A 27899-nucleotide genomic window follows, 5' to 3' on the forward strand; every position below is an offset into this window, starting at 1 on the left:
CAGATGGAAGACAGAAGTATGGGCTTTTATTAGCACTGAAATTTAACATATTCATATTATCTCAAGTTCATGGCCAGTAATAGGAATTCATTATGCAGAGCAACTGTATAGGATCTTATCTCAGTATGATTACCATCTTCTAAAAACTCCCTAGATCAAATCCTTATCCCATTATTATCAATAAAAAATGTCTACCTTTTCCAGGATTTCAGACCTCATCAGTAGAAGTTTTCTTTATATGCTGCTCTGAGACTTCTTCTCGACCAAGGAAACAATTGGTCTTCTGATTGACAGTGGACTACAGCTAACATATTAGTTCATAACAAATACGTGTGTTATACTTGCATACTTCAGATCTGTGGACAGGGCTTACCATTGATTGATATGTTAATTTGGTGACTAAAGAAGAATGGACCTTAGCAAAAGTAGAATAACATTTCAAGTCCTGTTTTGCTGGCCCCATATGTAGAAAGGAGCTTATTTTATAATGAAAAATAATATTGTGAATATACATGGACTGAAGCATTCAAATCCAATCTTCTGTTGTTTTTTTTTTCTTGATCACAGCAGAAACGCTAATTTGCCAGCCATACAACTATTACAAACATTTCTAACTATTAATAAAGTTATTGCATTGCCTTTCAAACAAGTCAAAGCCTAACAGTTTTCCCACAAGTTATATAAAAACTATGTGCTGTCAGGATTATCATCAAGAATTATCAGGCATTTTATAATCTGAAGCTCCATATATTTTTTATTTTGTTTACCTCCCTTGGTAAATGAGAAAGGAGAACTGTCCATGACAAATATGGAGAAGAATGAGGTACTAAATGAGATTTTTACCTCAGACTTCCCTGGCAGCCAGGTTTCCTGTATTTCTCATGCCCCTGAAGCTTGCACCCCTGGTCCTCTAGGTGGAAACTGGGGGAGTAAATCCCTCTACACTGTAAGGGCAAAACAAGTCTGAGACCACCATGTGAGACTGAGTGTACACAAGTCTATGCAAGGAGACCTCAGTGCATCCTTCCAGTATTTAAAAGGGGATTATAAACAGGAGGGGAATCAACTTTTTGCTTGCGTAGACAGTAATAGGAGAAAGGGGAATGATTTTAAGGTCAAGGAGGGAAGGTTTAGATTAGATGTCAGGGGGAAGTTCTTTACAGAGAGTGGTGAGGTGATGGAACAGGCTGTCCACAGAGGCTGTGAATACCCCATCCCTAGAGGTGTTCAGGATCAGCTTAGATGGAGCCCTGGGCAGTCTGGTCTAGAATTAGGTAAGGAGATTGGTGGCCCTGCCTGTGGCAGGGGTTTGGAACTCAGGGTCCCTTCCAACCCAAGCCATTCTATGTTTCTATGATTCTATGAAGCCTATAGCATACTAACAGGGATGAACAATACAGCCTTATTTAATTAAATGAAAAAAAAAAAAGAAGAAACAAAAATGCTTATTTGCTTTAAAATCTGGCATGAATTATACAATGGAATAAGCTCTGTAACCTATTCTGTTTGTAGTAGGATTGAAGTTACTGCATTTAGTCAAATAAGCTGTTGCTCAAATAATTGCTTTCACTATGTGATTTTTTGTTTTCTCTGTTGTTATTTCACAAAGTAGATATCTGTGATATCTGTGACTAAGGCATATTACTTGTATTTCTCAGAAATCAATTGAATAAATGTATACTGAGATAGTGTGCTGACTTCAGACCTTTTTTAGAGAGTCCTTGTTTAAACTAATTAGAAGACTTTATCTCTGAATAAACCTTAAATTGAAATACAGTATATTTATATTAAAATCATATATCATGCTCCAAGTTAAATGTGCTGCTTCAGGTACAAAATCCTGGAACATTTGGTTCAGATAAAGTATTTCAGAACTTCACTGTACATGTTCTCATATGAAAAAAATAGATAAAATTAATACATCCCATAGTTGGATTTTTGTGTATATTACAAGAAACATTATAAAGAACTGCATATATTTTAAAGTCTGTGTATTTTCAAATTCTAGAAGAACAGTACTAATTTACAACTGAAAGGCCATACCAAAGCACCTAGAGTATGTTCATTTCAAAACCAAATATGGAATTTCTGAACTTCATCACAGAAGTTGCATTCTAAAAAAGATAACAAAATTTCCTCCATTTCTCCCACAGAAGAAACATTTGCATACATAAAATCCAAAATAGAAAAGTTATAAAACTTTCTGAAAATAAGACTTAAATTGAATCTTTAATAACTGCACATTATTCAAATAATAATAAAAATAGGTTGGAAAAAAAAAAAAAAGTATAGAAATTAATTCAAGATTATTTGCTGACTTCAATGCACTCTTTTCCAGCATTGGAGTACCAGTGGAGTGCCATATGTTATACTGTCATCTGCTGGCAAAGAAAATAGAGCAAGTCTTCAAGTGTTTTTTACTCCATAAGTTTCTGGATGAAGCTGTCTACAGAAAAGTCAGGGGCTACTAGCAGATAAAGCTGCTAGTATGATGAGTTATGGCATTAAAATCTGTTCAAGGATGTTATGTTCGGTATTTGTGTTAGGGACTTAGTGGTGTTTTGGTTTTTTTTTCTTTTTTTGCTAATCAGTGACCTTTTGCTTTTTAGAGCACCATTAATAGATACATTTTTTTTTTCATCTTATTTTTCCTTTGTTGTCAGCTCTTGCATAAATTTTAGTTGCATAAATAGCCTCAGAATCTATAGTTTCTGTGTAGAAAGGCCTGAGTTTTGTCTTTGGTGTGAGAAGGCTGCAAGTATTTCCTATCCTTTTGTGCGTTAGGTAGCTCTAGCCCCAGCAGGAACACCAGAAAGAGCTGGACAAACCGTCCCATATATAATCAGAGCAAATCTCTGTCCACATGAATTACCTTATCATCATCTTCACATGTCATGACATTGGAGAAAGGGATCTCTGCTTTGAACATCTTACGACAGTGCATGAGCTGAACAAGCAGATAGCAGACTGTCTTGAACTTCATTCTTTTGGCAGGCTTAATGTCTGATAGAATCAGTCCAGGAAATATCTGTTGAGAAGAAAAATATTATTTGTAACTCTCATTAATATTCCAATGCAGACATACCTACTATCAGATATCTACATCATCTGGATATCAGAAGAAAGGAATAATCCATTCAAAAAGCAATGCATTTTAATAAACATTATATATTCACACATGAAGACTATTTCATCTTTTTATGTACTTATCTTTATTTTATTCTATTTCATATTCAAGAAAAGTATTTAAACACAGTTAATATTTTGGGAATAGTTTTCTACATAGAAATGTAGGTTATTAAGAAAAACCCAACAAGTTCATAAAAGAGGCGATATTTGCACTTCTTTAAATTAAATAAAAACATGGAGAAATTTTTTTAGTAACTGTTGTTAAAAATGTAACTTCAATCCTGTTCTTATTCCCTCATTTTGTTGCTATAGCCACTCGTAAACTCAACAAAATCAGAAAAGGATCATTTTGCTTCAAAGATACATGCCTTGGAAGGAGACTGTGACACAATGAAATTATATTTCATTTATATCTTGTTTCTTCAAAGCATGAATTATTGTACCACAACAAATTATTCTCAGAGGGTAGAGTATAATGTATTTCTTTTACCATGGAGCTCCTATCTCAGCAGGAACAAATATTTTCTTTGTTAACTTTTCATCATGTATTCAACTCTTGCTGATTTTATTAAACCTGTAGCGCACATTCAAATGCTTTCACAGTCAGAAGAAGAATGATCCTTTATTCTACCCTCAGTGCTTGTACCAATCTTATTCAAGCTCGTAAAATATGTAAAGTAGTGTTAATGGGAAAAAAATTGGAAGAAACTCATGCCACCACACTATGGAAATTTAAGCTTGTAAAATTAATCTCTTCTGGAACAGCAGAATAAATAAGCTGCAGACAGTTTGGTCTCTAATGCTCCTATGTACAAAATAAAAATCATACTACAATGCTTTATTTAACTTGTCTAAAAGCCCACAGTGGCACTGAAGGATTGATGTCCAGTTCTCACAAGAGCAGTTTATATCATTACTTGACGTAACATAATGATCTAGAAAATAAGACAGATTTAAACTTGATAACAGATAAACTTGCACATTTGTTGAACGTATGATTGCATGGATATCTAAATTTAGAGAGATGGAGGTGAATTACTCTGTGCTTATATTCTGAATGGCATCTCAGTTATGTTTTTTTCTGATCTAATGGAGACCAAAGAGTCTTAAGTACAGAGAGCTACAGGAGGTGCCAAGAAGGATTCTTTAAGGAAATGCCTCAGTAGCAATGCAAGAGTTGCAAAAAATAGGTAGAATATCTTGCTAGAAAAAGATTCAAGAAGGCATTAGAAAGAAAGGCAAACTATACCTTCCTATAAAAGAACAGAAAAGAATTTAAACTTTTCTCAGTGCAAACTTCTTACAATAGATGCATTTCTGAGTGTAATGTGAAGCTTAAAACTACGGCTCAGGCAGTACACCAGTACCATTCTTCCTCAAATATATATATTTTCATGCAGTTTCCAAAATGTAACTTCAAAGAAGGAGGTATGGGTGTTAGTTTTTCTAACTTAATCTCTGTATTCTTGGACAATAACCCTGTATGACTCTCAGATTACCTCCATTGTCTGTTTTATTTTTGTGCTGGTGTTTGGCTTGGATCTCCATATTCATCCACAAAGGCCTCCTGGAATTTCTGCCTGACTTCCTGTTTGTTGGGATGCACTACTCTTGAGGTAGTGAGACTTGAACATTAATTAGCTCTCTTAAGACCCTTTTCCCTTTTTCCGGGACTTTCACACACGAGACCCTTTCACACAGATTCTTAAAGAGACCAAAGTCTGCTTTCTTAAAGTCCAGGGCTGTGACCTTTCTTTTTATCATCCTGCCCTCAGGATCCTGAACTCCACCATCTTATGGTCACAGAATCCAAGACTGTCTTCAACCTTCATATTCACTACAAGATCCTAGTTTTTGGTGGGATGGGATCCAACAGATTACCTCTCCTTTTTGGCTCATCTATCACTTCAAGTTGGAACTTTGGAGCAGCGCTGTCCAGGAAAGTGCTGGATTGCTTGTAGGGTCTCCATCAGCAACTCCTCCTTCCCACACTCCAACTGTTCTCTCAGGGATAGAAGGGACAATTCCTGCTCCTCATTTTCCTAAAGAGCCTGTATCACTTCTTTGCAACACTAGTCATGAGAGCCATTCCACTACATCTCTATGACTCTGATGAGATTACAGCCCTAAAACTTCATACATCTCTAGCTCCTGAAATATTCATTCACCATGGTACTTGCATTAGTAAAACAAGCACTTATGAGAGGCACCCTAGTGTGCCAGATTCCCATGAGGGGTTTGGGGAATTTCTCCATAATGGTGCCTTGTTTTCACTTCTTCGTTTACATGCAAGGCTGGTACTGACACTGCTTAAACCCTGTTGTGTTGCTTTTATGATCCCTTCCTGTCCAGTGCCCCACTTAAAATATAGCTTTGCTCCACTTTATGAGATGGACCTCATCTCTCCCATGCAGATGCTGATCCACAAACAGGATCCCATTATCAGAAAACCAAAACCATATCACTAACACTAGTTTTACAACCAAATATTGACTTTCACCATGCAGTGGAATTCCTAGGTCACAGCCTGAACCAATACATGAGCACATGAGTACCTGCGGTGAGGGGGGTTGGAGGGGGCTAGAGTCACCCTTTCTGTCTCAGCGATTCTTCCAGGAGTGTGTGTGCAGTCTGAGTCTGTGTGGGTTTCCCCTGCCCCCACCCCTCTTCTGTGGCATGAGAGTATGAATGGGAGAAAGGTGCCTTCTGCAGCTTGCCCCCTTTTCCAAACTGTTACTAGGTGGGGTGAGTTAATTCCTCTGTCTCTGGTATCTTTTCCTTTAGCATCTATATCTCAAATAAAGTCTCTGTCATCTCCTATGTTTGCTCTACACTCTGTACTCTCCTCCTAACAGCATTTCCACCTACAAGTAGGATTCAGGAGAAAACCACCTGGACTCCATATCTTTGTTTACTTTCCATAGAGTTCTTCCAGATGCCAGAGGTTTCCCCTTGCAGTACTGTTTGTTCTCATATGGAACACAGGAAGGTGTATTGGTGAGAGAGATGTACAGGATTGAACAGTACCACACAATATCCTGGAACTGCACCTCCACTGGCTGCCAGTTGATAGTTTAGATGAGTCACTGACTCAAGCTGATAGGTCAGATAAGTGCCTTGGTCTCCTGTGGCAGGGACTCATTCATTACATCTTGTGGTTGGTGTCTAATATAGGCTGCCTGATCAAGAGGAGCCTGTTGACAAGGCCTTCTTGCTTCAGCTACAAGAAGCATCATGCTCGCAGGCTCTCATCCTGATGGGATATTTCAACCACACAGATAGCTGCTGGGAAAGAACACAGCAGGCTGCAAGCAATTCAGAAGACTCCTGATGTGCATTAAAGGTAACATTCTTGTCCAGGCGTTATACAGAGGAGAAGTGTTACTGGTGTTTATCAGTGCAAATGAACTCAAAAAAGAGGCTAAGATTTGAGGCAATCTGTGCTGTAGCAACAGTGTTCTTGGTGAGTACATGCTCTCGGGGAACATGGGCCTGGGAAAAAGCAAAGTCAAGACCTTAAACTTCTGAAAACTACCGGATGTTTAAGGATTTACCAGATGAGATTCCCTGGAAAGCTCTCCTTAGGGACAAAGGAATAGACCAGCATTTCCTTGGAAACCTAATGCATATATAAGCAGCTTATTCTTTAAATATGTGCCTTTCTTGCCCTCAGGTATGCAGATTAGTTGGGAATACCCCCTCTGCATCCAGCAAAGGTGAGCAGCACTGAGTAAACATACATGCTTGATGACTACTCTGTGATTACAGAATATAGTCTGCATGTCAGCATCAACAGACATGGAGAAGGCTGAGGTACTCAGTAAGTTCTTAGTCTTCACTGGCAGTCAGGCTTCCCACAATTCTCATGTCCCTGAACCTCTAGATGTGGGTTGGGGGAGCAAAATGTAGTTGCCAAGACACTCGCCAAGGAGGTGATCTGTGACAGGCAGCACAGTCCTCCTCTGCTTGCTCTTATGAGGCCCTTTCTGGAGTACTGCATCCATGCCTGGAGCCCTCAGCAGAAGTAAGACACTGAACTATTGAAGTGAGTCCAGAGGAGAGTCATGAAGTTAATCAGAGGGCTGGAGCACCTCTCCCCCCAAAATAGGCTGATAGAGCTTGGCTTCTTCAATCTGAAGAAGCTTGCAGGGAGACCTCCTTGCTGCCTTTCATTACTTAAAGAGAGCTTATAAACAAGATAATGACCTTTTACATGATCTGATAGCGTTAAGAAAATGGGGAACAGTTTTAAACTAAAGGAAGGGAGATTTAAATTAGATGTTAAGATGGAATTTTTCACTTGAAGTCACTGGAAAAGGATGCCCAAGTTGTGGATGCCCTATGACTGGAAGTGTTCAGACCAAGTTTGGATTAGACCCTGCCCATCCTGAGCTAGTGAGTGGCAATCCTGCTCACAACATGGAGGTTAGAACTAGGTTATTTTTAAGGTCCCTTCCAACTCAGGCTGTTCTATGATTCTAGGACATATCATTTCTTCCTGGTGTTCTTGCATGGTTTAGGTTTAAGAAACCAGATTTTGGCTTCTCTTTTACACTGTGGGCAGTGAACCCCTTTGTAGGTGTAAGCACTTGGATGGGATGGGAGTTTTCCTCTTGGTACCAGCTTCCATACTTTCCTTTCTACAGGGGTCACATATACATCAGCAATGAGGATGGACACTGTTAGCTTCTCTTGTTGAGCTGGGGTTTTACAGACTTCAAAGTAAGGCATCACAAAGAAGAATCCATAAACCTCCCATTTTTTTCTGATGCTATAAGAATTGCTCACTTCTTTTATTAATATCTCCACCTGTTAGCACAGCTCCTCCAAGACAGCACACCTCCTGCATGATAGTGGACCATCTCTTACAGCATCAAAGTGAGGCCTTTGTCACTTCCTGCAGTCTAGGATGGGGAAGGCTGCTTCTGCCATTCCATGTGAAGCTTTATCTGCCTTAAAGTTTTCAGTCCAGCAGGGACAGCTGTTCCAATAACTGCTGGCAAAATATCTGTGGCATATCTGTGATAGTTAATCATCTTAATTCAACTGTGAATACCCTTATTCAATCCATTTTGTGTGAACTACACAAACTATTACTGTATCTTTTGTCTGCTTTTCTTATGAGGAAGGTGATGTATTTTCAAAAATCAGTCTAATGTTGAAGTTGGCCCTGCTTTGAGCAAGGGGGTTGAGCACACACTCTCCAGAGGCTCCTTCCCCAAACGTACCATAAAAATGTTTGGAACACATTTCTGTAGTTCCTGAATGGGCTTGGCCCTATATATGCAAAAGATACTGCCATGCACACAAGTAGGGCACAATGGCTGCTCTTGATCATGGATAATTTTATACATAACTTTTTTTTGTTGGTTTGGTGGTTGCAGGGCTTATAGATTCTTTCCTATGACTGAGGATTTTCCATTCTACTTCAATATACAGCATCAAAAAAAAAAAAAACAAAAAAAAAACCAAGTCATTTTACAAATCTTGTAAGAAAAAAAGTTGTTATTCTTTTTACAGCAGAAAAATGCCTTATGACACAGTGGTGTGTTTCATTAAAGTCACCTTCTACTATAAGTGAAGAACAGTAGCAAGAAGTAGATTACAATCTGTTAAAACACTTGGAAAGACTACACACACACACCACAAAAAATAACCAGCAAAATCAGAAACAAACATGCCAATGAAAAACTAACCCCAATCCCACAATAGAATCATCTTTCACTCTGCCTTTCCTCTGAACTTTCTCCAAGCCTGCATTACAGGAAAGCTGGAATGCAGCATTCTCATTCTGGCTTATTTTGTCAGTGTTTTACTTTCATGCTTCATTTTTATCCCTTAGGATTAGCTTTTCACAGTACACTGTTCCTTTGCTTCATAATTTTAGGAAGGCTGTTGGTTTGCTGCAAAATAATCAGCAAATAAGGTTAAGATAAGAGATTAAGAGCACTCTGAAAATAGCCAGACTATCTACAGCTTTGTGAACATCCTTTCATACACAGAAAACATACAACTGCTGATTAAAATTCTGGGAAAACACCTCTGTTTGAATCTCATGATACTCTGGCAAGGGATAAATTGATGCTTATCTGGGATTCTCAGAAACTGTAGCAGACCCTTGCCTCACTGACTATATTCAGCCACAGTGCTTAAAACAACAGTGGAAAGAAAATACCAATGATATTCAAAGTACATTTACAGTAACCATAAATGTGGTAGCACTCTATCTGTCTGCTTTTTATCTTCAGGTATAGGCATTTGGTAACAGTATCTATTTCAATACTGTCTCAAGCCACTGGACTCCCTGATTATTATTTTGTCCTGAGATAAGTGAGCAAACTGTATTTTTTTAAAATGTGTAATTAGACATTTGCTTTTCTATCCTACCATCCTTTTGTTTATTACTCCTGAGTCAACCCTCAGAAAAGTACTTAGCATCTTTTATCATTAAACAACACAGATCTATAAAACAAACTAGTATTTTAAATGGTATAGCCATTGCTTGACACAGAAACATAAGTTTTTAGCAGCTGTGAAGACTAAAACAATTTCAGAGAGTTCAACAAAAGAGAAATCCTATAGAAATTCCCTGTATTTCTCCCTTCTACAGAATACCAGTTTCTGAAGGGGAAAACAAAGGAGAGGAGAACATGGCAGTATATAATGAATTCTACCATCTGTAGTAGTGCATGCAGATAGCCGAAGCTGTAGGTTGTTACATTGCTGACAGTGCAATAACAGCTTCATGGCAACTGCAGGAACAGTTCTTAAGGTGTAGAGTAGTACACTGTTTGCCAGTGGCAACACACCACAGGCAACTTGCACTGTTGGGGTGTGTACATTCCAACAGCTAGAAACAAGCTAGAGTTTCTCATAAAGGGCTATACACACATGCACACCTTTTAAACCAGATCTGAGAAACTGTAACTGAGGTACTGAAACTTGAAAGGTCCAAGTTAGGCATTTAAAAACACTAGTTAAGATCCCCAGTAAGACTTGCCAGCAATTCAGAACAAAAATCACAGTGGACACTCCTAAGCATGACAGAAATGGTAGCTGGAGGAAAGAAAACAGAAATCATCACAGTGTGTGTCCAATGATGAGCTCAGATGCCTAACTTGGGGTATTTCAAGTAAGAATTTGCTGTGTGCTAACAAAGGGGACAGTTTGTCCGAGTAGTTCCAGAAGTTCTCACATAGCCCACATTAACCGTAAACATCACTTATTTTGTTACCAGGTAGAGTAGAAGAATCAAATCTCTAGCACTTCAAAAAATGGAAACTGTCCTAAAGACATAAGAACAGAACAGGCAGCTCTTTAGGGACATCCTTCTGCAAGCACAAGAGCTCTCCATCCCCCAGCAGAAGAAACTAAGCAGAGGAAGTGAGTGACTAACACGGCTCAGCAAGAACCTGCAGCTTAAACTGAGGGAAAAGAGGGAAACGACCAGGAAGTAGAAGCAGGACTGTGTAGATTAGGTAGAATACAGGCACGTTATTCGCATGAGTAGAGACAGGATTAGGAAAACACAGACAGAGCTGAACTTAGTGAAGGATATGAAAAATAACAAGAAGGGGTTCTACAGGTACACAGACTGAAGGAGACAGGCCAAGGAGAGTATTTCACCTCTGATACATGAGGTCAGAGAACTGGCTTCCTCTGACATAGAAAAATCTGAGGTGCTCAATGAGTGCTTTGCCTCAGTCTTCACGGTTGGTCAGGCTTCCCATGTCAGCCAGGACCCTGAGCCTCTAGGTATGCGTGAGAGAAGCATAATTCTGTCCCACTGTTACAGTTCACCTCATAAAACTGAATGGATATGGTACCAGATCGTATGCATCCTAGGGTTCTGAGAGATGGCTGATGTGGTTACCAAGCCACTCTCCATCATACTTGAAAAATCATATCTGTCTGGTGAAGTCCCTGGTGACTAGAAAAAGGGAAACATTTCTCCCAATTTTAAGAAAAGTCTGGGGAAAAGGAGGCTGAGGGGAGACGTTATTGCTCTCTTCCAGTATCTGAAAGGTGCTTACAGTGAGAGCAGGGCAAGTCTCTTCTCACTGGTGACAGGTGACAGGATGAGGGGAAATGGCCTTAAGTTGTGCCAAGATAAGTGTAGGTTGGACGTTAGGAAACACTTCTTTTCAGAAAACACAGGGGCACCTGGATGTGTTTAAGAGCCGTTTGGATGTGGTGCTCAGAGATATGATTTAGCAGAGGGTTGTTAGAGTTAGGCTACCATGGTTGGGCTGTGGTTGGACTTGATGATCTTTGAGGTCTTTTCCAACCTGAGTAATTCTATGATTCTATGCCTGAGAACACCTTCCTGAGACACTATGAACAAGAGACATTGCAAAAGAGTCCTGTGGAACCACTAGTCATTCAAATGGATTTCCTTCTGCCATACGTGCTCTGTGGAAAACACAATCTAACACACTTGAGAAAAGAGAAGAATTTTGTAACTGTGACATATTTATGTAGAGTTATTCACTAGAGTTGTTCAATCAACCTGATTTTGCTGAGAAGGCAACTTCTTACAAAAACACTTGAAATTTCAGGTTGAATTGCAATAATAAAAATAATTAATTTTAGATGCAGATCTCTTGCTGGAGATTTCTGCCTGCTTATGGTTTTCCAAAGGTAAGCAGCTTTTTCTTCTCATTTCTGAATCTGTGGCTGTTGCATTTGTGCTTGTCCTCATTTGCTGTGGTCAAAGACTTTGCTACCACTCTTTCAATGCAGTACTTTCCTTCACATAAATGCTTTACACTTTTCCAAGCTGAAATTTTTACTATGATTGATTAGAGTGGTATAGCAATTATATACATAATTTTTTTCACTTAAAAAATGTTAATAAAACACAAAGGAAATTGCCTGAAGAGTTTATATCAGAAGTTATGCTTGAGAAATGCCATAATTGCTAACAGTGGTTCACAGATAAAAGTGATTTACAAATAAAGTAAAATGGCAAGCATATGTACAAACTATGTATTTAATCTATGCAAAGTACAGTTCCAATTATGAAACAATCTGCTTTGTCTGTTCTGTGCTATTACATGAAATTAATTTGATACTGGAGGAAAACAAGATTTCAGATGACACAGAGGAAGAACATAACAGAGAAACCATGTTATTTGTGGTGGAAAAGTATATTAATTTATTTCAACATTGAATGCATATAACTTACTTTATGAAAATCTACGCTGATTAAAAGTAAAAGAAGATGTTGGACTAAAAGTCAAAAAATACTTTCTCTTCAAGCACGAGTTATTTACTTTCTAACTACTTGCTGACAAGACTGTAATGTACGAAGTTTAAAATAGCATCTGTTTATGCTAAATGTAAAAATGTATGACACTGATGTGACAGACTTTGCCCACTTTTCTTATAGCTGTTGTTATGCAAGTAAGACATATCTCTGGGATTCTGAATGTCTGCTGACATGTAAAATAAATTAACTGATCTAATTCAACCTCAGAGTTGTTGAATTTGTCTATAATTTGAACTGTTATATCCATCCGCATTTCACATTAAATTATGCTACAAGTGTTTGCTGTAGATAATTGATTCAGAACTTTTGCACTTTTAGAAGAGCTCTTACACTTTAAGTAGTAATTTCCAAAAGATTTACCTGAGTTGTGTTTGCATTTTAAGAGCATTCAGGTTAAGAACATTCAGGTTTTCAATGTGGTTTTCCTGAAGTTATAAGAATGACAACACTCATTCTCCTCTATTATTGCTTCAACTTCTCTTTTCAGATAGACTGCTGGTACTTGCATATGGGTATGATTATTATTTGGGCAAAAACAAAATAGAATTTTAACTACTGGCTTTGAAACAATTAGAACAAGATATGCTGAGGAAAAATATGTAAAAAAAGCAGTGCCTTTCTGCTAGCTGATATCTACTTCCTTCCAACTGGATAGCTAAACAGGTATTCAAAAAAGGATGTAAAATTTTTTCCTTAGGAGTGGTCATAGCATTACTCGGATTTCTTACAGTATAACATTACTGCCCAGCTTGCAGAAATGATTTTCTGAGACTGCCTGGCATGTTTCTGTGATTATGGAGTTTGATTCCGCAAGTCATCTGTACGCACAAAGTAAGGTAGAAAGGACAAGTGTCAACCTTCTCAGAAATTTATTTGTATAGAAAAGTTGTAAAATTATGTCATTCCCTTTCAGGTATTCTTTTGATGTTTTTATATTATTTTGCATCACATTCATTTTACAGACTGTTTTTAAAGCATGGACAGATGTGGAACAGATGGATGAATGTCCATCACATGCTATTGAAATAGTATCTGCATCTACTGTGTGATTTATATTGTCAAAGATTAAAAAAAATAAAAAAAACACATTTGAACATATACATTCAAATATATACTGAGTTGGTGAATAACTGATTAGCACATTAGTAGAAGTAACTACCCAAGTGAAGACTAGCAAATTTTACTACCTGTGCTGAGTGCCCTGTCATGTTTTAGCTTCTACATGCTAGCAATCATACTGGATAAGAAAATTGTGATTATTAGTTGATTCAATGAAAGATTAAAATAATTGGCAACATTTTATAATTTGTTCACATTTAAAATATAACTGGTAGGCAAGCAAGTCTTTTTATGCTGTTATTCTTGCCTTAGTTGATCTGTCTAATGAAAGAAATTCCTCACAGATAAAATATGGCAGAATGTGTAGTATCTGTCTACTAAATAACATTTTTTTTAAAGTACTAACTGGCCCTATTTACCTTTTTAAGTTCAACAGATTCTTGGCCATCTGTTGCTGGTAATACTGTTTTTCATTCCTCTTGAATTCATACCTGCTATAGTCAGTTCAAATTAATCTCAGAAATAATGCATAAATAATAAAAAAAGTCTCTGCATTTCAGTTACTGGGGGTCCTGAGGAGGGAATATAACATTACATCATCAGATACCTAAATTCACCTAGCTAGATACTTGATCTTGTTTGTGCTTTCAAGGGCTGCCTTCTCTTTCTATGTCTCTGAAGATTTCTTGACTGAATCAAGATAGGAGAGGATTACAGGTCTTTATTTTGAATCTAATTATACTATTATGGGTGTATTTACTAGTATCTTGTGGTCTAATGATCAGTATGTAAGTTTACAAAGATAGTGGATGGCTGTGGTTTACAGTGAGAAATAGTAGTGATGTACTGATTATTCCGTGAGTCCAGTGAGAAGCCTGTCAATACCAGTAAAGCTCAATGAAGTGTTTATTTCTGTTAGACTGGCTGACACTCTGTTGATGCATGCCAGAGAGGTGATATCAGCCTCTGTCATTTCCACAAACTCATCAACAACATCCATGGGTGAAATGGCATTTAGTTTATGTAGCTGGTACTAACCAATCACTTGTTTCTCAGCAGTCATCAGTAGTTTCTCAGCAGTCTTGCAAACAAAAAGAAATATGTGCTTGTGTGTAGACTCTTATCTTTGTACATTAAACCTATATCCATTAAACTCCTATATTGGGAGTGAGAACAGTGGTTAAAATAAAACAATTGTAGCAGCAGTCATCAACTTATCTATCTTAATGAATCCTTCCTTAATGATTTTGCTTGCAGTTTTGGTGGGATTTCTGGGGGATTTGTTAATTCAGGAACTAATGTTATATTCTAGAAAGTTGACAAAAGATCTCTCAGTGTTGATGGAAACAGAGAAAACCAGAAGGTTAGAATCTATTTTCTTTCATAATATACAAAAACAAATCTAATTGTACATAGCAGCAGGAGAATAAAACAAGGAAGAATAAAACAATTGCAAGAAGAATATCTCTCTAAAAACAGGTTGTGTTAGAAGTACACAATAAGACAGCCTCGTAACAGCCTTCTTCTAGGGATAAAACAGCAGAACTTTTCATTCCTAGAATCAGAAAACTCTGGTGACCTGATTTTCAACACTTTCAAAAAATCTCCACAAGTCATCACATTCACAATAGGAAACTGAATGCAGACCTGGCATTCAAGATAATCTGCTTTTCTTGGATGTCTTTTTGTTGAACACCTGTTAGTGGAAGTTTGGTAACACCCTCAAGAGCAGACCTTTGAACTTACTTTAAAACTTCACCTTCGTTGTTTTTATGTGTACTTTCAGTCTGGATTACTAAAATTTCCCTTGAATATTAAAATTCAGATCAAATCCCTGAATGAAGCTTGGTTAGGTGGACTCAGAAAATAAGAGTAAAAAATTTATATTCTGTGCTTTCTGGCTCAAAAAAAATATAAAGAATAATAAAGACCTTCTCAAAATGCAGATTTTTTATGCCAGTTAACTAAGATAAGATTCATTTGATGTTGAAAATGTTTGAGAACACTGAATATTTTTAAATTATAATTGTGGACTTGCAATACATCCTACTTATGTCACAGGTGTGATTTTGCAGTATAAAGGTTGTCCTAAATATGATTATTGCTTATTTTGTTTTCATTCATGAATACCAATGGAATGAAATTTTCAGGGTTTCAGGATCTGAGGTGTCAGTAACTGATTGAGGAAAAGGAGTAACTGAATGAAACCACTTAAAAGTCACCATCTATTACTGAATTCACCAAATGCTAACATTCCATTACCATTACACTGCTGGGACTTTCCATATTCTGAAGATCTGTCTAGAATGAGGAGCCACAGCCATTTCTATCAGAGTCACTAAATCCTGAATAACACGTAAGAAGTGAAGTTCCTGCTCAAATGAGCTAAAATCTTCTCTTACCTTGTTCTTTTCACACTTTCAATTTTCTGTTCTCCACCAAAAGGAAGAAAAGAGCAGAAAACATTATTGTTCCTTGCAGTTCTGCTGACTTACGTCTCTTTCCCCAGTGTTTGACAAGAGGATTTTTACAGGGTTTGACAAAAGGAATAGGCTTGAAGGGAGAGGGAAGCATATCATGAAAAAATCTGGAGGGAAAGTGGCTGTGATAGGAAAGAGATCACCAAATTCAATGCAGTAGTCTGAGGTGGCAGAGCAAGGAGGGAAAATTATTTTAAATTTGTCACGAGCAGCTCAGCTTAGCAGGACAAAGTGCATGCTTTGGACAACGAATGATTTGTTGTAGTAATCTTTGAAAATTCACACAACTTGAGCATAATTAACTGATCTGTGGTGCACTGGTATATACATATTTGAAAGCACACTGACTTAGTTAAAAAGACTTATGTTCTGCAGCTTGGCAAGATTTCTGCATTTCCAGGGAATGTTAATTCAGTTACAGCCAAATTCATTTAACTGTCCTTTCTGCTGAGGGCACGAATTGTCTGAAAATACTAGTTTTTCTGCATCTATTCATTAGGGATACCTATAGGCTTAGAAAGGGAGTCAGCAATATCACAAGTGATTGTAAAAAGAGTTATAAGGGTGTGAGATAAATGACATGGCAATATGGGAATGAAAGAGCGAAAAAAATAGCCAAGCTGTCAAGCAGTAGTAATTGAAACAGTCTTTAGATAGGAGATGAAATAGGTATGAACTATGTATCTTTTTTCTGATATATAGATTACAGAATCTTAATAAACAAAAAGAAAATATCTATTTTTTTTTTAGCCCTCCTGTCTCACTTTTAAAAAGAAATAGAAAAAAAAAGTTAATTTAAAGTGTTGAAAAACTTTTAGAAGAAATACCAGTATTGCCGCTGTTTTCGGAGTATCACGGAACAGTTGTTAAGCTACAAAACCATGCTACAAAATAACCTAGAATTTGTGGAGCCTACCTTTCTCCTATGGGATGGCACAATAAAGTATGTTTCAATATTATGTTTCTTCAAGAAACTATTCCTTTCATGGCCATATCCTGGTTCTACTTCATAGTCCCCATTTAGGCACTCTAGGGTGGTCTTTGTAATATGAACTTTCCTGGAGAGAAAAATAGGTCATTGTTCTTTAAAGCAATGATATGTTACTAGTTGCTACTGTGCAAAAGATTATAATAGGATCTGTATTTTTACCAAATAAAACATAAAGTATTTCTAGCAAAATGGTAACCGCAATATCTCCAAAGATTTGCAGATTTTTTGATTTGTAGAAAGCGAAAGTCTGCACATCATCTTTCATATTGTGTTTTTTTGTTAATTTATTTCACTGTCCATTGTCCAAACCTCTTATGTGCATAAAAGATGATATTTTTGTTCTTCTCATCCCATTTCCCCTTACAGTTCTCAATTGTACCATTTACTTCCTCTGTTTTAAAGGCAGATTTCTCATTCACATTATTTGTGAAGCACAGCCATTTTGGACACAGTATGTGAGTCTGCATATCCAAAAAAACTATCGTCATATTTTCTCCTGAAAAATCATTCATATTTGAAATAACTTCCTACACGATATCTGAAAAGCTGTTACTACTTTTCTTTGTTGTTTTTTGTTTGTTTCTTTTTTAACTGGGAAGCTTCAAGGTAAGGAATACTCAGAAACACTCTGCCTCAACAGTCTCAGAGAGACACATGTAGCAAACAGAAATTCATTCAGACACAAAAATGAAGAAACTCTACTGTTCCTGTGTTCAGAATATCACAATCTTGTAAAAATCTAACAAAGACTGGAAGATTCTAGCCCATATTCAAGTTGCACACATATGCATTCGGATGCACTGTGTCTACTTGAATTGGGTCCAAGGCTGTCCAAAGAGTACTTAAATTTCCAAGACATGCCTCACAGAATGGCTGCAGGTTTATATATTACTGTATCATTTGAAGACACATGATGGATATCTGAACACATAAGCAGATATCTTCTTTTGATAGCAGACATCTCGTATCGACCATCTGTCCTTGTAAACAGCAAGGAACATCCATATACCTTCCTGTCCCCCTTCACGTGTGCAAATACAGGGAGCTTTACTTTTATAACTTGAAATGATGAAAGTCTAGCACTCTTAATTTACTACTGCTGTCTTTCTCTTTATGTGTGGCAGTTTCTAGAAAGGGGTTTGGAAAACACTTATTAAGCGAATATTTTTACCCTTATTTTCAAAATTTTACTTCCAGACTATTACTAACAAAAACTTTAAGATCATTTGCACAGTTCCACAGGAGATAATGCAGTGATTGCTCTTAATGTACACAACACTTCACCTTTCTTATCAATAGCAAGTATAGTGCATATGATACAAAGAAGGAAATAAACTATTCACCTATATGGGTCTCTGGTTCTTTTTCTGTAGGTTTTTCTCAGACTTACCCAGGCAATCCTCCAGCTTCCATTACATTGGCTAAAGTAACATCATTTGACCAGACATCGTATTGCCATTTTCGGAGACCTAGGACCCCACAAAGCACCCTTCCTGTATGTAATCCAACTCTCATGTTGAGATCAACCTCTGTGGCTTCTGCAACAGATCTGGAACATAAAGCATCAGAGTATAAATCTTTAGACAATACCATTACTCTTATTTTCTTTTTCAGTGCTTTCTCCAAAATTAATAAGTATATGCATGATTCAAGAAATGATTTTACTCTATTAGGAGTAAAGAACAAAAATAGGATGAAACTGCTAAATCAGTGCAAGAACAATAGAAGAAGAGTGATAATAAACATTAATGTATCTCCAAAGCCATTGGAAGAGTGGCACAGAAATCGCCTCTAACTATGGACTACAACCCATAAATTAAAGCTAAACTTTAAGGTTTTCATTGTATACCTGGAAAAGGAGGAATTAATTGGTGGGGTCATTATTAAAAGCGTTCTGATTTTGATGCCACTGTAAGGGAGGATTCTTTGTGAAGTACATTCTCACCCTACAATGACTTGTGAATGTTGAAAAGGAGCCTTCAAACTAATAATCTTGTATAGTTCATGAGGAGATAATGCTGTAAATAAATCTTTGCAGTTTGTCCTGCTACAAAGGCATATGGAATTTCACATTTAAGTTTCAGTCCAAAAACACACATAATGAGAAAATAAAAAAGCTACCTAATTTATGTAATGATTAATTTAATGTAGGTTTCTAAATTTAAATTTTCCAAGGCATTTAATAAGAGAAGACCTTAAACTCATACTCTGGCTAAAATTAATCCTTACCTTTCATTGACCATTATGTTTTTAAAAATATCATCAAGCCACAATAGATGGAGGTCTTTGGAAGAACTCTACAGCTGTTATAGGGGTAACAATCATATTTATCTTTTGTATAGCTGTACTTTAAAAAACACAGTTAATGAAATGGCATGTGCAGCATAATACCAGATTAAAAGTGAACAGCATAATACCCCCAGCATTAATTTAAGAAATTAAAGCAGCCTTGAGTTGCTGCAGAACTACATGCCATGTCAGCCCTCGCTAATGCGGGTAGCTGTAGAAATCTATTGGCCCCACAGGAAATGGGTCTAGGCCTGACACAATTTTCAGTCATACTTAATGCAATAGTAGAGAGAGACTTATGCACAGTTTTCTAATAGATTAAGTATTTTCTTGTCCTATTTCTACCTACTGAAAGATGACCTTTCATTGTACAGTATCTGCTTGCAGGCAAACCTTAAATACAACTCCAAGGAGTCATTGTTACACTGCTTCCTATGTGCTCTGTGTGCTTGACAAAGCCTAGAGGAAAAGAAAGGAGATAACAATACAAGCCACCTAACAATAACTTTCTGTCTTCACAGGAAGGTGGGAGAGGACTTCCATCTGCATCCCCTACTGCATGTTCCTGGGCACTTAATAGGGCCCATCTGTGAGAGGAGAAAAAAAAAATCTAAGCTATGCCCAGAGTTGACTACCATCTCAAGTGATGGCTGCTGTTCATCCCCAGGTCTCACAGCTAGTCTTGGACATCTAATTTAGCTTGGGAGTATGTGGCACAGTTGCAGCAGGAGCCACTGGTGACTTGGAGGTCTCTCCTGTCTCCTGCAAGGCTACCCACTGTCAATTTTGCTAATTCACAGCCATAGTACAAGATATACCTGTGCTGCTGATTGTATTGATCTCCCCATCCTGCCCCTGCTTCAAGGGAACACAAGGCCCCATTGTCTTCTCTCTTATTTGTCTTCCTCAAAGTTGAGTACAGTACTGACACCAAGTAAGTGCCTCTCTCTTCTTTTCCAAACAAAAGATCAGGCACAAAAATCTCAGACGCTTAATTTGGGCTTTCCTAATTATCTGTTGTAATTCCCCCTTTTCCCCCAGTTCATCTAACGACTAAGCCATGAGGTAAGAGATGGTTCAAGCATCAGACTCCACAATAATTAACTAAACAGCAGTAGAACATGCAGATGCAATATAAGACTAACAGCCATCTTTTTGAAGTCATCAATGCGTTATTCACATGCCATTCATCTGTTTGATGGAAACACAAAAAAACTGATTTATCCCCTGATAGACCCCAGTAAGGCACCTAAATTTCAGAAAGCAAGGGTTCCTAGGTCCTTCCCTTCACATCTCTCCAAACCCCACAAGTAGCAGGAATATTCAATATGGAAAACAAGTCCTATTATAAAATACTTATCCTCCCCCATAATATATACAAGTTATACCATAATTGTCCAACCTTTTGGCTTGCTTGGGTCACACTGAGTGAATAGGAATTGCCCTGGGCCACGTACAAAATATATAATACATTTTACATATTTAAATAATAAGGTTTTATTAAAACACAACAACAGACAGCAACAGAAACATGAAGCTAGTGGGATATTTGGCCTTGTTTTTGTGAAACTAATGCAACAGTTTGGTTCAGTAGAGGTGATTGTTGTTCTCAGTGAGTTCTCAAGGTGTTCATCAGAGGCCACTCAGTTCATTTTGATGCAATATTGTTCTTCCTGTGCTTCATGCTTAAAATTGTTCACAAATGTATGTACTGCCAAAAAGCGATGACATGAATAAGGTGTGACTGTGAAGTGAGGGATATTTTTCTCTGGTAAGAAAGGGCTTATAAAAGCCTGGTAAAGATACAGAACCATTTTTTGTTGAGTTTAATGCCTGATTGCAACTCCTCACATTCCAATTGAAAATCTTTAACTTATTAATGCCAACTGAAAATGGAGTTACAAATACACACACACAAAAATGATTTTTTGAAACCTATTCTCAAATTTAGTTATCAAAATGGAAAACACAGCTGCATATTTTTCACTGTTCACAGAACTGTGTTTAGACAATGTATCACAATGCATCACAATTAATGTATTTTCTTTACTGCTTCATATAAATATAGAGATTTTGTCGTGTCTTTCAGTGGCACCAATGAAGTGACAGTGACATTATATTTGTTATTACTAGCTCTAGTGAAAATGGCAAGTCAAGTCATATCTGTAGCATCAGTACTTTCATCTATCTCCAAAGCATAAAATTTGAAATTAGCAGCTTTACTTTCCAAAGATCTTTCAATATATGTTGTTCATGTTTCTTCACTTCACCTGGCTATAGTCTGGTGAGATAAACTGATTTTAGAAAAAATATGCTTTGTTTTTTATTAGGACACATTATACCTGCTGTGCTTTCCATACAATGCTTAACAAACTCACCATCAGGAAATGGTTCTGGTTTTTTTTGCAGTCAGATTTGCTATCATGTAACTAGCTTTTATAACGGAGTCCATTTGAGTTTTAACTTTAAAAAATATTTTGTTGAGGAGACAGACTTCATTCACTTCCAGTACTTTGTCTTTACAAAGCTTTCAATGAACAGAGGGCTGTAGGACCTCCCAGAGGGGTGCAAGCTGAGAGAACTGGGACTCTCCAGGTTGGAGAAAAGACAGCTTTGCAGGGATCCTTATAGTGACCTTCCAGTATGTGAAGGGGTCCTACAGGGAAGTTGGGAAGAGACTTTTAACAAGGGAATGTAATTACAATATGAGGGGAAAATGGCTTCAAACTGAAATGGTAGATATTGGTAGAAAGAAATTATCATAGAAACATAGAATGTCTTGGGTTGGAAGAGACCTCAAGGATTATCAGATCCAACCTCCCTACCACAAGTAGAGTTACCAGCTGCTAGATCATGTACTAGATCAGATTGCCCAGGGTCCCTCCAATCTGTTCTTGAAAATCTCCTGTGGTGAGGCATCCACAATCTCCAGGCAAGCTGTTCCAGCACCTGACCACTCTCTCTGTGAAGAAATTCCCCCAACATCTAATCTAAATCTTCCCTCTTTTAGTTTAAAATCATTCTTCCTTGTTTTATCACTATCTACCTTCGTTAAAAGTTGATTTTCCTCATGTTTATAAATTTCCCTTGAAATACTAGAAGGCCACAAAGAAGTCTCCCTGCAGTCTTCACTTTTACAGGTGGAATAAACCCAGTTCCTTCAGCCTTTCCTAAGAGCACAGGCAATCCAGCCCTTGGATCATCTTTGTGACCCTCCTCTGGACCCTCTCTAAAAGCTCCACATCTTTCCTGTGCTGGGGGCCCCAGACCTGGAAAAAGTACTCTAAATGGGGCCTCAAGAGGGCAGAATAGAAGGGAACAACCATCTCCCTGTCTCCCCTGGCCATCCCTCTTCTATGGAACCCACTATACTATTGGCTTTCCTGGCTGCAAGCACACATTGCTGTCTTATGTTAAAGTTTTCATCAACCAGCACGCTGTCTATTTTGTTTACTTGCTTGTTTGCAACATATGGGATGCATTTTCATTCCAACTGTATTATCATAAGCTCTATCCTTCTCCTGTTTTATCTGCTCAGCATATTTTCCAAACAAAATAATCTGGGTAATCCATCTTCCAGCTTTTGTGTTTACAAAGGAGTGCAAAGTTTTTTTCTAATCTTCAATAGAGCTTGCTTTCAAACTCCAAAGCTCTTTGTGCACTTGACTTATCCATGCGCTTCTGTCAGCAAGAGAATTGAGCCAGAATATAACAAATAATTCAACAGATGATATTCCATTTGCAGTAAAAGAAAAAATATAATTAAGAGTAAGTGTACTTGGAATGCACCATCTTCGTGTTCTCTAGCATAAGCAGAACTGGTAGTTCTGTTTTACTAAGGAGAGAAATAACTATTGAGCCTGGAACTTGCAGTCCTTACTGGCAAAACCACAGGAGGTGGAAGGGACTTCTAGAGATCAAATCTAAACCCACTGCTAAATTAGGTTCCCTACAGTAAGTCACGAAAGTAAGTGCAACAATGAGTCATGAATATCCCCAAAGAAGGTTGTGGAGTCTCCTATCTGAGCAGCCTGTTCAAGTATTCTGTCACCATATGTTCCGGTTTTTGGCTGTTGGTCCTGGTCTTACCACTGCACACCACTGAGAAGAATCTGGTCTCATCTAATTGCCTCCTGCAGGAACATTACTCACACTCTTAATTCCTCATAATAATAATAATAATAATAATAATAAAGGAATCATTGTGTATATGGACAGAGGATCATAGAACAGCCAGAGTTGAAAAGGACCTCAAAGACCATCTAGTTTCAACCCCCCTACCATGGGCAGGGTTGCCAACCACTAGACCAGGCTGCTCAGAGGCACATCCAGCCTGGCCCTGAATGTCTCCAGTGATGGGGCATCCACAGCCTCCTTGGGCAACCTGTCCCAGTGTGTCACCACCCTCTGTGTAAAAAAAACTTCCCCCTAATATCTAGCCTAAAATTCCTGTCTCAGTTTGAAACCATTCCCCCTTGCCTTATCACTGTCCAACCTCGTAAACAGCTGTTCCCCATCCTGTTTATATGCCCCTTCCAAGTATTGGAAGGCTACAATGAGATCTCTCCAGAGCCTTCTCATCTCCAAGCTACACAAGTCCAGTGCCCTCAAACTTTCCCTCAATGGACAAACTGGAAGGAGTAGACCTTGAGAGTATCCCTGCAGAGAAGGACTTGGGAATCCTGGTAGATGAAAAACTTAACATGAGCCAGCAGTATGTGCTTGCAGCTCAGAAAGCAAATGGTATCCTGGGCTCCATCAGAAGAGGGATGTCCAGCAGGGACAGGGAAGTGATTATCCCTCCCTTCTCTGTGCATCTTCTCCCCCATAGTGAGGCTCCATCTGGAGTACTGCGCCCAGATCTGGAGCCCCCAGTACAAGAAAGACAGAGCACTGTTGGAATAGGTCCAGAGGAGGGCCACAAAGATGATCAGAGGGCTGGAGCACCTCCCCTACAAAGACAGGCTGAGGGAGATCACAGAATCACAGAATGACCTGGGTTGGAAGGGACCTCAAGGATCATGAGAAACCAGCAAGCTATCATTTTAGGAATACAAGCACATGCAAACACATGCACCTGCATATATCAGTACTAGCTTTGATTTTTGCATACTGGTGAGTGAAATGAACAGCATAAATACAAAAACTCAGATTCCTTTAATTTCACTGAATAACAACCGAACTATTTCACAATTGCTCATGATCTTTCAAATCCCTGTCAGTACAAATATGCACCTCTACATACTCATGCTTGTGTACATTTTCCCTCATGGTGAGGAACTGGATTCAAAATTTGGTGTCTAGAATTATGCTTTGTGAAACACCATAGCTGTGACTTGAAAGCAAAGGATACACTGTTAGGTGGGCAATGATACCAGACACTACCGTTCCTTTGAAAACATCTTTTCTGAGTATATAAAAGCTGCTACAGTACTCCTTTCCACATTTACCACGTGCAATACTTACGTGATGGTGTCAATCATATCCAGTCCCATTTCAACACAGCAATGTGCATGGTCCGTTTTGGGCTGGGTTAAGCCTGATACACAATAGTAACAGTCACCTAGGATTTTTATTCTTCTGCAGTGATTTTCCTTTAATAAAAACAGAATGGGAAAAGTTTTACTGTTCACAGAAATTGTCTAATATTCATAGGAGAATATCTTCTCCAATAACACAATCAGTCAATCATTTTGCACTCACAGGAACAAGTTTAGAGTTCATGAAATCAGGGATCCCTGTACAGAACAGCTGACATAAACATACCTTTTAGTGTAGGCTGCTCCAAAAGTAATGACATCTTATTTCCCTGAAAACTACAGCAGATACAAAGAGCACAATAACACTATAAAGCAAATTCTAAGCTACAAGACACTATCAGGAATAGTTTGTACTCCAAGACAATGGTGTTTATCTGCAAAGGAATGCACGCTTGGCATTAACACATTGGGAATGCACAACTTAAAATACAGCATGATTGCTCTACTGTATGACATGCTTACAGATCAGAAGAGACAGTCACTCTGTATTATCATTTATCTTCTGCTTGCATATAATGCAAGTTCTGAAATCATATTCCTGACTAAATTACTCCCATTTTGAAAAATCAATGATGGGATATGAGAATTAGTATACCAGTCTGAGCAGAACATTCATTCCTGAATAGAAAACAAAGTGCCTTTAACAAAGCAATACCTTTGTTTAATAAGTTATGAAGAAATATCAACAAATGACAGTATACCTCACAGACTATACCAACTTCTTATCATTTAGGATATGGTAGGAAAAAGTACAAGAATTCAGGGAATCCAACCCATCTAGGCTTCTGCTTACAAGAATCAAAACCTTTCTGATATAGCCACAATATCCTCTGTTCAGGCACAGTAGAGATAACAGTAGCAAAGTTGGTTTACATTTTTCCCCCCCTCCAAGTTCACATTATGCACATACTGAATCAAAGCAACAAGTCATCTTTTTGGGTACACTTAAGTGGCACAGAAGTCTTTCTTCAGAGACTACTTAAAGTTTCTTCTACTGTACAACATGACTTTAAAATAACAATATTTGTCACTGCATTAACATATGTTAATGAATGCAAGCCTAATTATTCCAGAAGCATTAGTACGAGGGCCTTAGTACTCCCGCAGCCTACGACCACAAGCCGTCTCATCAATTTTACCTGGAGACCCAACCAAGTGTTTTGAGATCCTTGACTGAGAGGTATCATATTAGTGAAAACTACTGATAAAAATATTAACATACAATCCATTCTGACACAAACACAGTCTTTCAAGCTCAAGGCTTTTTGACAGAAACCACTAGGATTTTTTAGTAGAAATTACATTATACTGCCCAAATAAGCCATTTTAAAAAAAACTGAGGGCAAATATTGGAGGAATAGAAGATACTAAGTAGTTAAGGCTACCCAAAAAAACTTTTGTTTCATCCCACAAGTCAAAAATCTCCATAAAGCTCTTCATCCTCAAAGTCAGTATGCACAGTCTGTGGAGAAGCAATGACTACTTCACCCAACTGAAAGATATTCAGAAAAGTCATTATCCAGCCCAGATCACTAGAGTATGTATGTGTTAACTGCTAAATGTTGTCTTTGCTCCAGTGTTTATGTCCAAAATGACCCATTTCAAATTGCTTGGTTTACTGAGGCACTATTGTGATATAGATCAGTACCTCATGTTTTACAGAGGTTGATCCAAAAGTAAAGTCTCCTATTTCCATGGAAACTACAACGGATACAAAGAGCACAGCATCACTATCTGTGAGATCAAACTCTCAGTTACAAAAAACAGCCTGTAATCTTTATGAGGACTGATATTTAAATTAACAAAACAAATCCATTTCCTCTCTTTATCTTGTTTCCTCAGAAACTTCCAAGCCCTTGACTCAATATTTTTTTCACATTTGTGACAGTGATGCATTCAAATGTGATAGTTATAAATTCTACTCACAGATGATACACACAATGCCAGTTTAGAAACAGTAGGTAATTCACTTTTACGCACATAACAAAAATCTCAAGAGACTACTAGATCTGTATTGGCCAGACAGCTCACACACCTGTAGTCCCTTACAGATTTCTAAGCAGTTCTGCAGAACTCCTTTGGGCACAGCTGCCAGTCACACAGTTAGGCAGAATGAAGTGGAAGCTTGGCTTGCAAAGAAAAGGATCCTTAGAAACTGCTGAAATCTTTCTTCACAACTATAGATTAGCATTTTAAACAGCAGTTCCTTCAATCATATATAGATAGTAGAGTGGGAGCTTTCTGTTTCAAAAAACTCTAGTTTTTGTTGTAGATGATTTTTTAAAAAAATGTTTTTTTTGTTTTTTTTGTTTTTTTAAAATTGAAGACTATCTGCTTAGAACAAAAAAGTGTTTACTCCATATCCTTGTACCGTGCAAGTCAGATTTTGTATCACACAGATCACAGAATGACCCGGGTTGGAAGGGACCTCAAGGATCATGTAGTTCCAACCCCCCTGCCTAGCAGGGCCACCAAACATACACCTTTACTAGATCAGGTTGCCCAGAGCCCTGTCCAACCTGGCCTTGAACACCTCCAAGGACGGGGCATCCACAACCTCCCTGGGCAGCCTGTTCCAGGACCTAACCACTCTCCTAGTAAAGAAATTCCCCCTAACATCCAACCTAAATCTTCCCTCTTTTAACTTAAAACCATTTCCCCTAGTCCTGCTATTGTCAGCCCTTTCAAAGAGTTTACTCCCCTCCTGGGAGTAAGTTCCCTTCAGGTATTGAAAGGCTGCAATGAGGTCACCCCGCAACCTTCTCTTCTCCAGGCTGAACAAACCCAACTCCCTCAGCCTGTCCTCATAGGGGAGGTGCTCCAGCCCCCTGATCATCTTCGTGGCCCTCCTCTGGACCCTTTCCAAAATCTCCATGTCATTTTTGTACTGAGGGCTCCACACCTGGACACAGTACTCCAGATGGGGTCTCACAAGAGCAGAGTAGAGAGGGACAATCACCTCCCTATCCCTGCTGACCACCCCTCTCCTGATGAAGCCCAGGATCCCATTTGCTTTCCGAGCTGCTAGATCGAACTGCTGGCTCATGTTAAGTTTCTCATCTATCAGGACCCCTAGGTCTTTCTCTGCCGAGCTGCTCTCAAGGACCACTCCTCCCAGCCTGTACAGGTGCCTGGGGTTC

General features: G+C 38.2%; 1 protein-coding gene across 1 annotated transcript in view; it reads right to left on the reverse strand.

Moving 5' to 3' along the window:
- ADCY1 (adenylate cyclase 1) overlaps nucleotides 1-27899 on the reverse strand; it is a 145217-nt gene that overhangs the window by 32255 nt on the left and 85063 nt on the right. The window contains exons 5-8 of the mRNA XM_032442541.1: nucleotides 24686-24813; nucleotides 18321-18479; nucleotides 16856-16997; nucleotides 2873-3028 (exon numbers count right to left, since the gene is read on the reverse strand). Coding sequence (XP_032298432.1) covers nucleotides 2873-3028; nucleotides 16856-16997; nucleotides 18321-18479; nucleotides 24686-24813 — 585 coding nt within the window. The remainder of the gene's footprint in view (nucleotides 1-2872; nucleotides 3029-16855; nucleotides 16998-18320; nucleotides 18480-24685; nucleotides 24814-27899) is intronic.

This window comes from Coturnix japonica, chromosome 2 (assembly GCF_001577835.2).
Source record: "Coturnix japonica isolate 7356 chromosome 2, Coturnix japonica 2.1, whole genome shotgun sequence".
NCBI classification, from domain to species: domain Eukaryota; kingdom Metazoa; phylum Chordata; class Aves; order Galliformes; family Phasianidae; genus Coturnix; species Coturnix japonica.